Source organism: Podarcis pityusensis (genome assembly GCF_964106645.2).
Source record: "Podarcis pityusensis genome assembly, chromosome: 1".
NCBI classification, from domain to species: Eukaryota; Metazoa; Chordata; class Lepidosauria; order Squamata; family Lacertidae; genus Podarcis; species Podarcis pityusensis.
In genome coordinates, this window is record NC_138028.1 from 134,246,060 (window position 1) to 134,258,926 (window position 12,867).

General features: G+C 47.5%; 1 protein-coding gene across 2 annotated transcripts; it reads right to left on the reverse strand.

Annotated features, from left to right (window-relative positions):
* Nucleotides 1–309: 309 nt before the first annotated feature.
* RAB17 (RAB17, member RAS oncogene family) lies at nucleotides 310–12,585 on the reverse strand. 2 transcript variants are annotated; one of them, XM_081019425.1, is made up of 6 exons: nucleotides 12,432–12,585; nucleotides 6,846–7,023; nucleotides 4,289–4,440; nucleotides 2,892–3,017; nucleotides 2,291–2,384; nucleotides 310–512 (listed from the first exon to the last, which is right to left on the reverse strand). In XM_081019425.1, exons 2-6 carry the CDS (start codon nucleotides 7,018–7,020, stop codon nucleotides 388–390), a joined length of 672 nt encoding a protein of 223 aa, XP_080875551.1. In that variant the 5' UTR covers nucleotides 7,021–7,023; nucleotides 12,432–12,585; the 3' UTR covers nucleotides 310–387. The 2 variants fall into 2 exon arrangements, with proteins under 2 accessions (XP_080875551.1, XP_080875552.1); XM_081019426.1 differs by lacking the exon at nucleotides 12,432–12,585 and having other exon boundaries at nucleotides 6,846–7,042.
* Between the last annotated feature and the right edge of the window lie 282 nt (nucleotides 12,586–12,867).

The following is a 12,867-nucleotide window of genomic DNA, read 5'->3' on the forward strand; positions in this document are numbered from 1 at the left end:
GAGCCCGGCCTCAGCCAGGGAGGGCGGGATACAAATAAAATTTTATTACAGTGGTACCTCAGGTTACAGACACTTCAGGTTGCAGACTCCGCTAACCCAGAAATAGTACCTCGGGTTAAGAACTTTGCTTCAGGATGAGAACAGAAATTAGCTAAAGTGGTACCTCAGGTTAAGAACAGTTTCAGGTTAAGAACGGACCTCCAGAACAAATTAAGTTCTTAACACGAGGTACCACTGTATTATTATTATTAAAACTTTTTAATGTCTTCTCACAGTGAAAAGGAATGAGGTAGGCACATAAAGCAGAGCAAACCCTCCGGCTTGGAGGAGGAGGAGGCATCCATTTTTTACTGCAGCAGCAACCCCAGTCACATGGAACAACTAATCTCAGATTGCTTGGCAGCATTTCGTTTGGGGAAAACTTGTTTCTCGCAGATCAACATGTGATTTCTTCCACTGTGTTGATTGAAATGTCTTCTCTTTCTGTTGTTCTTGTTTTAACAATTCATGAGCTTTGTGAGGAAGGGAGAAATGGTTATTTTTCTGTGAAATATAAGATTTACAGCCTTAATTAAAAGTGCAAGTTTTTACTTATCTGCTTACATGGAATAACAATTGTCCATGTGCAGCTGTTTCCTCCACCACATCACCAGTTGGTGAGCCTGAACCTGTTTCTGGGTTTCAGAAAGAGTAATGTGACGTCTCTGACCCTTGAAGGTCAAACAGTGGCCTTCAGATGCCCCCTGCCCTTTAAAGGCTGGAAGAGGCAGCTAGAATCATCATGGAGTTGATGGCCAAATAATAGATCATTGGCCCAGTTTGCAAGACACAGTAAACCATAGTTAAGAACAAAACTTGGCTTCCATAGGTGGCCTTTTGGGAGAGAAACAAACCCGGTGGATGGCGTGAGAGGCCAGACTATTGCATTTCCCAACAAGGCAGCAGCAGCAGGACCTGAGAGGATGGGAGTGACTGCAGTTTCAGCCATGCCCATCAGCGTGCTGCTCAACCACCTAAAACGAACTGTGTGGTTGTTTTGCAAACACGGCTATTATTCTGGAGCAATGATGTTAAACGGTGTGGACATAGAAAGTGGCTTTTCTCATCTATGCAAGAGTCATTTTACAGCCTCCAGCTCCACCTGCTACAATTGTTTCTTACCACTCTTATATGTTGAAGAGAAAGCAGGTGATGTGCTTTGATGGCTGAAGCAGACATAAGATAAAATGAGAACGTGGAACAATTTCTACAGTTGTGCTCTCAGATCACCTTCAGAAGCAATCTGTCTCACATGCAAGCAAACTGAGCACGGGCTCAAGGCCTTTAGTCTTTCCCTCATCCAGCGGGCAGCAGCAACAGGAACCAAGGATGGAAGAGCCAAGACTGAACGCCATTCTCAACTACACAACTTTCAGAAGACATCTGAAGGCAGCCCTGTATCGGGAAGTTTTTTTATGTTTGACATTTTATTACGTTCCCACCCTGCACTCAGTTCTCACCTGTGGCTCCTAGAAGCTGTCAGCAGGCAACAGTGACCACACCCCAGGAAATGGCTCCAACAGGACAGCTAAACCAGGTGAGGGCAACCAATAGGTCTCAAACCCTTATTGAGTTAGGGACTTGTCTATCCCCTGCATGCGAAGACAGGCTCTGGTGGACTGAGAGGACGAGACCAAGAGAGGGTCTAATGGTCAAGAGGGTAGTTTCTGCACAATCTGTAGAGGGAAGTGAGGGGTAGATGGGACCTGTCAACCTGGGAAGGTAGCCCATCTAGGAGAAGGAAAACTCCAACCTTAAACCTCTGCTGCCTTGTGGGATATCTTCAGGAGAAGAAAAAGCTAAAGAGTAAACCCTACACAAATCCAGACTGGAGTCGCTAAGATGGTTGGATGGTGCCTTGTACGCCTCCTTCTGGCAACTCCTGCAGCCAAGTTGCTCCCGAACATCTTGCTCTGCTTTCCTTTGGACCCCATCAGCGAGGCCAAGACAGGGGTCTTGTCATCTGGGCAGCCCAGGACCTCTAGGCACATGGCCCAAACTTGTGCCCCAGGAGGTCACTTCAGTGCTGCTACACAGCAGTTTTGACAACATCCCCCAAGATGCACTCCATTGTCTCTTGGGACATATGGATGCCAACAACGAAACAAGATTAGTACTTGAAAATGAAATAGATTTTACGTTGGGTATTCTATCTTGAGAGAAGCATAAGAGCATAAATCAGAAGCGTAGGCAAAATTTTGAGAGACAGAGAGCACCTTTTGTTAAATGTTAACTGTGTAAATTAACTTACCCAGAGACACGAAGAGTTCTGTCACTTGGTAATTAGATTTTGCAGAGGTTTCCATGTACTGCAGGTTCTTTGTTTGTGCTAAATCCTTTGCCTCCTGGAGAAACAACAGATCTATGATTTCAAGGAAGTAGACTGTGTGTGTGTGTGTGTGTGTGTGTGTGTGTGTGTTTGTGTGTGTGTGTACCGGTATATATATGAAACCCACCTTGAGTTGCGTAGAGGGTGTGTTGTGTGTGTGTGTGTGTGTGTACACAGATATATAGATTCATATTTAATCCTATAACACACCCTCTATGCAACTCAAGGTGGGTTTCTTATTTATTTATTTATTTGCCTTCTTGAGTTAAGTGAGAGTGGTGTTTATTATTAAAAGGCACGGATTTGCAGCAGGTTGGACTAGATGACCCTTGTGACCCTTCCAACTTTACAATTCTACGATTCTGTGATGGGCTGCCACATACATGAGAAACTCCAAGACAGCTATGTGAGATTGAGTGTTTCAGCAGAGGAATGTGTATATATGTATGAGAGGGAGACGGGGGGTAGTGAGAAGGCCTACGTTTGTAAAAGTCATTGGCCTAAATACAAGAATAACGTCTACCTGTAATGTGACCTCCCGTTCAGCAGAAAGGTCCACTTTATTGCCAACCAAAGCTATAATTATTTCATCAGGAAGGAATTCCTTCTCCAGTTCTGCCAGCCACACTTTTGCTTTCTCCAAACTTTCCTGAAAAGACAACTTATATGTAAATAACTGATATACAAGCAATAATGGAGCTATAATTTCTTAAGAGAAATTAGGTTCTGTATTAGTGTGCGAAATGTGTCATGTGCAACCAAACAACATTAAAAAATGTGCTTAGTAATGAAGGATGGGGTTATACTCCCTCTGAAGGAGCAGCTATGTAGCTTGGGGGTCCTCCTGGATTCTTTGCTGTTGCTTGAGGCTCAGGTGGCCTCGGTGGCACTGAGTGCCTTCCATCAGCTTCAGCTGGTGGCCCAGCTATGCCCCTATCTGGACAGGGATAGCCTAACTACTGTTGTCTATGCTCTGGTAACCTCAAGGTTAGATTACTGCGTCATGCGGAGGGCTGCCCTTGAAGACTGTGCAGAAACTCCAGCTAGTGCAGAATTCAACGGCCAGGTTGCTCACCGGGGCAAGAAGGTTTGGCTCGACTGCACTAGCTGCCAGTTAGCTTCTGGGCCCAATTCAAAGTGCTGGTTTTGACCTATAAAGCCTTAAGCGGCTCACAGCTGCAATTCCTCAAGGGCAGTCTCTCCCCATATAAACTGACCTGGACTTTGCAATCATCATCTGGGGCCTTTCGTCGTGTGCCTCCCCCATAAGAGGTCCAGAAGATGGCAACACAGGAATGGGCCTTCTCTGCAGTGGCTCCCCATTTGTGGAATGCTCTCCCCAGGCTATGATTCTATGAACATTTCCATACTGCTAGCAGCCTCTTCCATACATCTCCACAAGTTAACGGGCTACTTGAGACAAATTATTGGTAATGAAAGCTGTTCATTTAGAGAGGGCTCCTGGAGCAGAACTGAAGGGCAAAGACCATCAGAGGTCACAGCCTTACTTTGCATAAAAATTCATAATTCTCCACAATGTCATCATATTCAGCAAGTTTGACATCCTTCATTTTAAGATGTTTTCTTTGTCAGTAACACTTTCGTGTCTGATTCATACGTTATTGTGTGTGACAACATCAGCCTGGTTGACTTTTCTAGATTTTGATTTACTCTGTTGATATTGTGATTGTTCCAACATGTACCCAAATTGTCCTGGTTTAAGCCACTTTTAAAAAGGTTTTCCAGGACTTGAAGGTACAAAAATGCACCAGAGCAACCTTTTCATACAAATATAGAAAAATATGACAACTTCTCCTTGGAAAATAAAGCACCATTTGGAAATTATGCCAAATTACACATTCAGAAATGGTGAAATGGGAAAAGGGAAGGGAAGGCCTACGCAGAGCATTCCTGCCTTACCTTCCTCGTTATATCATAAACCAGAACAGCAGCATTCGCTGCTCTGTAATAGAGATGGCAGACACTATGGTACTTCTCTTGGCCTGCAGTGTCCCAGATCTCAAGCTTAATTGTGGTGTTATCCAAACTTAGAACCTGAGTGAAGAAGGAACCTAAAAGCAAAAGAGAAATGAATCGCTTTCCAGTAGAAGCTGCAGACACAATGGAGATTAGATTTTTGTTAACTAGATGGCCTTGCTGGCCGTAAACCAATCCATGGCTTTGCACAAATGCACAAGTGTGAGGGCTCTAAGAAAGGAGATCACAGCTGCTGTGTTCCTCCCCTGGTCCTCCCGTTGCTGAACTGCCATGAGCAAAGTCTTGCTTGGCTTGAGATGTTGTCTGAGCCCAGACTCTTGGCTTGTTTTGCTCCAGACAAACTGTGCAGAGTAAACCTAAGAACAACCTTCAGTTACTAGACAAGTTACAGTATTGTTTGGCTGGAGTGAGACAAGCTGCAAGCCCGGGGTTGAATGACATGCTAAGCCAAAACATGGCTTAATGGTGGCAGCACAGCAGGAGGGAGGAGGGCAGCAAGCGCCAGGACCCTGCCCACTGGCACGAGTGCCCTAGACCAAGGCTTGGCTCAGGGCAGCTTGCTAACCAAGCCTCTTGGACCATTTGGTCAGGCTATATAGATATGAATTTTTATGAGTCAACCGCTTAGCCAATTAATAAATAAAGCTATAAATAAAGTCATAACGCTATCAGTGTGAGAGAGAGTGCAGGGATTGCCTCTTTCAGGATGAGAACTGCTTCAGCCATGTGTACATCAATGGAAAACAATGTTCAGGTCTATTGGTTTTTTTCTCATATCCAAATAAATGTGATCAACTGATTTGCACTTCTATCAACTTCCATAACAAGGTGTGCCATGCTTGTTGGGGAGCCTTCCTGGTGCCAGCCAGATGCAGAGGGCCCTGTCCACTGGCCAATCGCCAGGGATGATGGGAATTGCATGTAGTCCATCTGGAAGGCACCAGGTTGGGGAAGCCATCCCTGTTAAAAATGAAGTGGTAATAGACTATGCATCCATTCATATTACAGGTGACTTTAATTGTAGAACATGCTGTCTGTCACCTGCATTCCCAAGGTGCACAAGAGTGCAGAAATCAATTTTTATATCAGTATATCAAGCCATCACATAGCTGAGAACCAAAGTCACTATGATGTTGCCCTTCCCAATGAAGGAGTCTGCTCAGTGCTTCTGGCACTGCTGTTTCCCATTCCTGCATGTAAGCCACTTTCCCAAGTCTCCTTCCTCAACAGCCCTTCCTAGTTTGTTGCTTCCTTGCACATAGAATCCCAGAGTTGTGAAGTTGGAAGTGACCATGAGTATCATCTAGTTCAACCCCCTGCAATGCTTCCCTCAGCCTCTGTCTGTTGCTTCTTTAACCCTGGACTATTTTGAAAGCATGTGAACTCCTCCACAATCACTTCCACGTCCACTTCATTTCCTAGCAATTGGCTGATAAATACTGGTAAGGGCAACTCTGGGCCGCTCTCAATGTCCTCATGATGCTTTGCAGGGAGGGGGCCCAAGTGGTCCCACTTTCAAAATTGCTTGCGTATGTGACATTAACATATGAGAGTGCTGGAGGTGAAATAGTTAAACAGGTTACCCAATCAGAACCCAGGGGGTGGAGTCAGAGGGACTATAAAACCAGCTCTGGGAGGGGCGAAGGGGAGAGTTCGTTAGGAGTTGGGTGGCTGGTTGGAGTGGGAGTGAATTGGGATAGAGTCTGTGGGTAGGTTGAGTTAGTGTAGCCAAATAAGCTGAGTCAGGAACAGTTAGGGGCTAGGAAGACAAGTAAATATCTGAGAGGTGGTTTAGTGAGTGAGAGCAGGTAGCGGAAGTTATAGGTCTGGATAGGCACCCCATGATTGTAATTGACCAATACTGTTTATGAAACCACACACTTGTTAAACTGCAATAAATAAACAGAAGTTTATGTTCCAATTTGGCCCTGACTTGACTCAGCATTTACCAGGTAGGGCCTGGGGGGGGGGGGTGGCAGTGAGAAATAAAGTGGTGGCACAGGGATCAATAGACGGTGAAACGTCCAGAGACCCTGTGTGAACGCCACAGCGTCTACAAATACACAGACACACCAAGAGGTTTTTCCGTGTCTTCTGGCCACGTTCTTCACCTCCTCAGCCGCTGCACTTCAGCAGCTGGGGGGTGTGTGGATAGATGTCAATTAGCCATGCCCCCCCCATCACATGATGATGTTCAAGTTGTGCACTGTGTTGCTTTTATCACTGGGTGTCACTCTGTCACTACAGTTGCAAGGAACGAGATAGTGCTCCATCCCTCTAGGGTGTTCTGTCCATGGTTGCCATGGAGACAATATTTCATAATAAAAATAGCTGAGGCTGTGCCAAAGCAGTTCCTCAGCCAAATGTTCATGACTTGCATCCTTGGCCTTATTCTGAGTAATTTGTAGCATGTCGGTTGATGCAAAGGGCAGGGCCCCTTCAGCCAGCATTGAGGTCCTACTCAGCACCATTCACTTACAGCCCACGGTAGGCAGAGAGTCCCGGAAGTCCTTCTTCACATAACGATAGGCTAGGCTTGACTTTCCTACAGCTGTGCTTCCCAGAAGAACCACTTTGAAAATGTAAGAATCTTTTAGGGAGGGGACATAAAGGTAGGGTGTGGCCTCCTTGTTCTGCACCCTTCTCTGAGCCATGTCCTGGAGAGAAAAAGGGAAAGGAAAGGGAATGATCTGGCAGCAATAGAGGCTCTGGAACTGAGAGAAAGAGGAGACGAAGCCTCACAACTAGGCTGCAGTAAATGGAACACTTTGCTGTTGGATAATGACATTTCTCAACCTTTGCACCAAGTACAGTGGTACCTCGGGTTAAGAACTTAATTCGTTCTGGAGGTCTGTTCTTAACCTCAAACTGTTCTTAACCTGAGGTACCACTTTAGCTAATGGGGCCTCCCGCTGCCACCGCTGTGCGATTTCTGTTCTCATCCTGAAGCAAAGTTCTTAACCCGAGGAACTATTTCTGGGTTATCGGAGTCTGTAACCTGAAGCGTCTGTAACCCGAGGTACCACTGTAGTTCCTTTCAGGTGTATTTTTTGCCTCTGAAGAATGCATTATCAAAATGCATGGAGTTTTTTATATTCCACAATTAAGTTTTCCACATGTGGGCACACATCACACCTCTTTGTTCTGAGTGTTGGCATGCAACCAAGGAAACGGGGGCAACTGGCAGACCCCCAGCTGGCTTCAGCCCACCGGACGGTGTGCCGGGCAATCTCGAGTCCTTGGTGCAGCATCTGCGACTGAGCTTCAGAACCTAGGGCACGCTACTCTGCAGAGTCAACGCTATACAACAGAAGTGGCTACTCTGCAGAGTACCGTATTTTTCGCACCATAGGACACACCGGACAATAGGACGCACCTTGTTTTAGAGGGGGGAGAACAAGAAAAAAAATTCTCCCCCTCTCTGCCCAGCACCCCTTCAGCGAAGCGGCAGGAGGCGCTGCGCAGAGAGAGGGAGAATTTCCCCCCTCTTGTTTTCCCGCTCTAAAACAAGGTGCAGTTTAAGGTGCGTTCAGGCGGCTACCTTGGAAGCCTGGAGAGCGAGAGGGGTCGGTGCACACCGACCCCTCTTGCTCTCCAGGCTTCAGGTTCCTTTCGACCTGCTCTTTGGGGCTGGCGGGGGGAAGCCCACCACCAGCCCCAAAGAGCAGGTCAGGGAGCAGCGGAAAGGCGCAGCGGAGAGGCTGCTGCCATAGTCGCACGTCACTTCTCCAGCTGAAAGAGGGTCGCGGGGCTATGGCTTCTTTAGCCCCGCACATGCTCTCCCAGCTGAAGAGGTGGCGCGCGGCTAAAGAGGCTCCTGCCATAGCCGCGCGTCACCTCTCCAGCCGGGAGAGGGTCGCGGGGCTATGGCATCTTCGCTCCATAGGACACACACACATTTCCCCTTCATATTTGAAGGGGAAAAAGTGCGTCCTATAGAGCGAAAAATACGGTAAATGCTACGCAACAGAAGTGGCTGTGTGAGCATATTTACAAGCAGTTTATTCAGCATACATCAGGACAAAAGGGAACACGTCTGATCTCCTTCATGTCCAAAGCAAGACAGCAAAAGCTATACACAAACGGGAATTCCCAGCAAGCTGTGCTGGAGTGTAAACAGACATGTGACACACAACAATCCACACGTCTGTTCTTAAGGTGGAATGGAATATCCCAGCACTGAGAGGCACCATGAGGATGGAGTAAAGAAAAGGCCTATTAATGCAACCGATGACATTAAGTATCTCCTGATCAAATAACATAATGATCCAAAGTATGGTGTTACTTTTAAAATGCCATGTAAACTATGATTTCCTTAAATACATTTTTATCTTACTTTTTGATCAATATGATTTTCTTCCTGGAGTTCATGCACAGCTTCCTCGCCTCTCATGCCTACTTGGCTGAATAAAGTACCCCCCACCCCCGGTTATGTTCCAGCTTGGTTTGGGGGCTTTTTCATTGAGTGTCTATTTACTTGCCTGTTCAAAGCACTTAGATAGTGACAGCTGCTAAAGTGAGTGCTATCAAGGGGGTGCTAGTGTCCTTGTACCTCCACTGCCAACGGTGTGTGACCTCGGATGAGCCCAGAGGATCAGTGCCAGTAGCTCATCCACTTGCCTTGCCTTGCCGTCCTTGTGGAAGAAAATACCTCTGACCTGGACAGAGTGAAGCATCTCTTGAGGAAGCTGAGAGACTTGAGTGGGGACCCAGGGACTAGAGAATGGGTTGGGGAGGGCGAATGTCCACAGATCACGGGGCAAGAATAGAAGAAGCAAAAAACTGACATGGCTCTGAAAAGCTGCTAAATCTCAGGGGCTACAATGGAGAGGTAGATGGTGGCAGCTGCTACTGAAGGGGAATCACGTTTTTCTGGGATATCACACTTATTCCCAAATGCTGCAAATAACAGCACAGGTTATTCTTTTCACTTGTGCCCGGACACTGCTCAGTGCCCCCCCCCCCCCCGCTTTTGTGAGCAGTACCTATTTATCTACTCGTGCTGGTGTGCTTTTGAACTGCTTGGTTGGCAGGAGCTGGGACAGAGCAATGGGAGCTCACCCCATCACGGGGATTCAAATCACCGACTTTCCAATCGGCAAGCCCAAGAGGCTCAGTAGATTAGACCACAGTGCTACCTGCGTCCCTTTTTAATGCACCTGAACTTGGCCACCTCCACTCCACTTCAGAAGTTGGACACATGCTGTCAGGGCTGCCTCAAGTCTCAGCTCACAAAAGACCAACGCCAATCTCTTCTTATATACAAAAGTGTTTATTGCAGTTCATTGTTTGCTTCACATCCGAGGCGCGCAGCCCCACGTCTGTTACGCTTAGACCGTTGAAGTCCCCTCTGAGTCAGTCCCTCCCCTGCACCAGTTTAAGAAGCTTGCGCTGCTCCACCTCTTCCTCTCTTTCCTTTTCCGCAGGGTCTTCCTGCCCCCTGGGGTTTCGCCCCTCCTGGATTCCCCTGACGCGGAATCCCCAGACTGCTCTTCCCCCCTCCTGCGGGCTTTGGGACCTGGCTCTTCTTCCGGGCTCCCTGTACTTCCGCGCGCCTCTACATTTGAACTTGGTGCGCGCTCCCAACCTCTAACCTTCCTTTTGACAGTTACACTACTCCCTTCACTACTCCCCTCCCCTTCCGGGAGGGTGGCTTGCTCCGACCTCCCTCCCTTCTCTGCTGCCGGAGCTGCTTCCCCTGATACACTGGAACCTCCACCCCCTTCGCTGCACTCTGGCGGGGAGGCTGGTCCTGACGCCCAGCTGCCACTTTGGGATCCCCTGCTGGCCCCCTGTTCCTGACACGTCCCCCCTGGGGCTCCCCTGGCCCTGACCACCGGCGCCCCCTTCTGGGAATCCTCTGATTCGCTGGAAAGACTCATGGAATCTCTTGAGTCATTGTCATCCTCTTCCTCGCTGTCCTGGGATTCATCCCCATCGCTCTCCATCTCCTGCCTACCCTGTGCCTCTGTCCCTGAACCCCTGACACATGCCTTTACAGGATAGTGCAGAAGAAATAAAAGGTCAATTTTATCATACAAAGTACTTTTTCTTTTTTTTTTAAGAATTGTTCAATCTCCATTCTGAATGTTTCAGAGGGTCACTTCTCCTGGAGCTTAAGCTAGCCTCCAAGTTTCTAACACAGCAATACTTAATAGGATGTAATCTTGCTGAAATTTGAGTCTGAGGAGTAGCAGGTCCAGCACCAGCAATTGACACCCCAGGGATCCAGGAGGGCCCACCCCCCACGGTGCCTCCAAGCCGCTATTTTAATTTCCTCAATGCTCAGAGTGGCACTATGCTGTGGGAAATTAAAATAGCAGCTCCCCGCTTTGACTGGTGTGCTGTTGTTACTACCAGGTGACTGTGGGGGCCCTTCAATATAAGGAGGGGGCCCCTCAGAGAATGAACAACTTCCATCCTGCTAGGATGTGCACATCATAGTGAGCTCATCGTTCTCTTTCCATCGAGATGAAGCAATCATTTCTTCTCTTCCTGCCCACATATTCACACATTTCTTAGAAACATTCTGCAAATATAATTCCTGGGATCTTTGCATAGTCCACACAACTCAGCAGTGGAAAATCAAGAGGTTGAGCCAAAAAAGTTGAGGCTATTGCTGCAGGTCTGAGGTGAAGAGACTGGTAGTAAAATAGAGGTCTTGGGGCTGAGGAAATCCACCCGGTCAGAAGGTAAGGAGAGCCTTGCCAGGGCCCAGCCATGTGCTAGCGTGAGTCTTCTTTCTCCTGCTTCTGCTCATCCAGCTCCCAAGAGGAAGGACCACCAAGTCAACTTTTCTGCTGGGTCTTCCCCTTCCAGCAACCCCCTCAGCTACAAACGGAGAAGAGAGGAGCTAGCCTGAAAGCAGGATGGAGGGGAAGGCCTGGAGAACATGACCCAAGAAGCAGCTGCAGCCTGGGACACCTCATGGCACCCCAGCACTGGAGGAGGAGAGCAAAGCAAGGGAGTAAGGAAAGGTAGCTCTGGGCCCATTGCAAGGAGGCGGCTGGGGAAGCCTGGGAAGGGCACAACCTGTTGCACTGCCAGGATTGCAATCCTGCACAAGCCACACAACTTGCCAACGTGCAACAATGACAGGGGAGTGGGAGGCATTATTTATCCCAGGCTAACCCTGGGCCAATCCCCAAAGTGGTAAAACTGTCCTATTTAGTAACTATACTGCTTAGCATTTATTACATGTTTGAAGCATATATCTTGTTACAAGCTTTAAAAAGAACCGTGGTTGCATCGCCTCCCATATTGCAAACAGGAAGTTGGGTTAACTGAGTTCAGGTCATAGGGGAGATTTACGTGAGAACTTCCTGAACTGTAGCTGAGAGGGCTGTCCAGTGGGATCCTTGCACAACAGACCCTCTCCGCCCCCCCCCCCAAAAAAGTTTTGTGATAAAGAAAGTGACAGGAAAATGCACAATAAAGTGCAAGACACTTCCTTGATGCCATGTCCTCTAACCTGCCCACAACAAATGCAAATGAATGATCAGCCAACATCATCTAATCTCCCTGCAAACAAATCTCAATGAACAGGTTACCAGGAAGGGCCCTCAATCTTTAGCTGTTTGATCCTATGGCTATTTATTTGCCCCAAAGGAAATGTTATTGAATTCAGTGGAATGGCAGTCCTTAGGAGTGCTACCCCAGATACTAATAGCCTAGTTGAGATTTGTAGTTTGGAACAGCTTTGGTTGTGGAAATGCTGTCCTAATGCCTGACAGAAATTATCCACACTGAAAGCAAAATGGTTCCTCTTGCAAATTCACCGTGCAAGTCCGTATGGAGCCTGATTATCCCTTGTATATTCCTGCTAGTTTTCTAAATGATACAAGACCCATTTTATGTGAGGACTAATCTAACCAGTTTCTCTTTTAGCTGAACATTCACCCACCTCTCATCCAGGCTGTCCATATCAAAGCAAACAAACCTTTCTGGTAGCTGCATGTCACAAGTTATATATTAGCAAGTCCCGTTCCTCTCATGGGTCACTGAGTAACCGTTTTGCTGAGTTTCTTCTACTAAGCATCTGGGTGCTTCTCTCTGAAGATCTTACCTTTCCAAATGTTCCTGCCGTGTTCTCTCCTTTTCAAGATTTCTGCTCATTTACTCGGGGGTGCTGAGGTGGGAGAATGGGCAGCCTCGGCAGTGGCACAACAAAAGCAAGACTTCTCCAGTCAGGGAAGGGCTTTTGCAACTTTCCCAGCCTCCTGCCGCTTTTATCAGCAAGCTGACCCAGAGTTTAAGGTCCACTGATTTCCCTCTTGGACAGTCACCTTCAGAATTGCGCTGTAAAGAATGCAGAGCCATAAAACCTGATGATCCAGGTGAGTTGCAGTTGGCAGGGGGTGTTTCTCACAGGGTGGAGCCCTGCGCAACTCAGTGAACCTCAAGGCAAAACCTCTGCCTGATACCTGTTCCCAGCCATTTCCCACAACTGGTTTATAGACCACCTCCTGTTTGGGTTTTCCTTTTTTAAAAAAACTGCAAAC